The sequence below is a fragment of the Lepidothrix coronata genome, unplaced genomic scaffold (assembly GCF_001604755.1).
Source record: "Lepidothrix coronata isolate B3197 unplaced genomic scaffold, Lepidothrix_coronata-1.0 Scaffold100, whole genome shotgun sequence".
Lineage (NCBI taxonomy): Eukaryota > Metazoa > Chordata > Aves > Passeriformes > Pipridae > Lepidothrix > Lepidothrix coronata.
The window spans coordinates 1,839,729-1,841,147 of record NW_016690280.1 but is presented as its reverse complement, the minus strand read 5'-3'; the positions used below and the strand labels follow the sequence as shown (position 1 = coordinate 1,841,147).

Below are 1,419 nucleotides of genomic sequence, written 5' to 3'. Positions count from 1 at the left end.
CACTGTCACACACGCTCCAACCCCAGCTGTCTTAGCCGTGGGTCAAGGCTGAGACAGCTGGGGTTGGAGCATGTGTGACAGTGAGTGATGTGCACTCCTAACTGGCCACCATCTGTACAGCCTTGGGTACACTAAGAAGCACAGTGTGCTAAAACTGAAAGAGCAGCATTTCCCAAAATGTGCTGTCCACCCACCTCAGAATTACATAGGAGCAGCTAAGAGAGTGCAGAAGGTGTTTCAGTTAACATATGATTTGGGTGGGATGGACTTGGATGACTTGGATGAGTTGGATTGGGAAGTCCAGCTTTCATCAGTGCACAATTATCTGTTAATCATAATGTGTGTTTTCTCTTTCTTTATGTTTTAAAGATGTGCGGTTTTCAACTCCTCACAGCGGTACAGGTGGACCCCAGCATCCATATTACCCACCTAGTTTTTCCTCTTTTGGCTTTAACTCCTTCCAAGGCAGCTCTTCAAATCCTGGTTTTTCCTCTGCCACTGGCTTCTCCTTTGGCTCTAGCTCTTCAAATTCTGCTTTTTCCTCTGCCACTGGCTTCTCCTTTGGCTGTAGCTCTTCAAATCCTGGTTTTTCCTCTGCCAGTGGCTTCTCGTTTGGCTCTAGCTCTTCAAATCCTTTTTCTCCATCTACCACTGGCCTATTTGGCTCTAGCTCTTCAAATCCTGCTTCTTCCTCTACCACTGGCATATTTGGCTCTAGCTCTTCGAATACTAGCTTTGGTGGGTTTTCTCAGAAATTCTGAAAAATTTGTAAAACCTGTGGGTTGAGATAAGAGCAGTTTGATAACTGAAACAAAGCAAAATATAATAATAAAGATACTACTACTAATGATAACGGTAATAGAAAGGAGCAAAGAGAGTGAGAAAAGCCAACTAAAACAAGTGATGCACAATAAAATTGCTCCCCACCTGCCCGTTCTATGATGTGCAAACATTGTTCCTGAGCAGTGATTGGCCCTTTCTGCCTACCTCCTGCTGTTTATATACTGTGCATGGTGTTCTGTGGTGTGGGATATCCCTTTGGCCAGTTTGAGTCACCTGCCCCAGCTATGCTCCTCCCCAGCTTTCTTGTGCAGCTCCTCACTAGCAGAGCATGAGGCACTGAAAGGTCTTGACTTAGGACCCTTGCACTGCTTGGCAACAGCCAAACCATCCATCAGTGGGTTATCAATATTATTCTCCTACTGAATCAACTGTACCAGCTACTGAGAAGAGAATGAATTCTATCCCAGCCAAAACCAGGACAGGACTCAAATCTGTGTAGTGCTGTCCCAGACATGTAGAGTGTCCAGAATTTCTGGGAGGTGAACACCAACAATGAGAGCTGCTGGAAGCTTGGAGTCATTTGTGCCCTGTCTGAGTGCTGCCTGCAAGTGCCTCACGATTACCTCTGCATGTTCC

General features: G+C 45.8%; 1 protein-coding gene across 1 annotated transcript in view; it reads left to right on the top strand.

Annotated features, from left to right (window-relative positions):
* LOC108501266 overlaps positions 1-1,413 on the top strand; it is a 4,556-nt gene extending 3,143 nt beyond the window's left edge. Inside the window, exons 6-8 of the mRNA XM_017822997.1 lie at positions 370-550; positions 602-933; positions 1,234-1,413. Coding sequence (XP_017678486.1) covers positions 370-550; positions 602-761 — 341 coding nt within the window. The 3' untranslated portion in view covers positions 762-933; positions 1,234-1,413. The remainder of the gene's footprint in view (positions 1-369; positions 551-601; positions 934-1,233) is intronic.
* Positions 1,414-1,419: the final 6 nt, after the last annotated feature.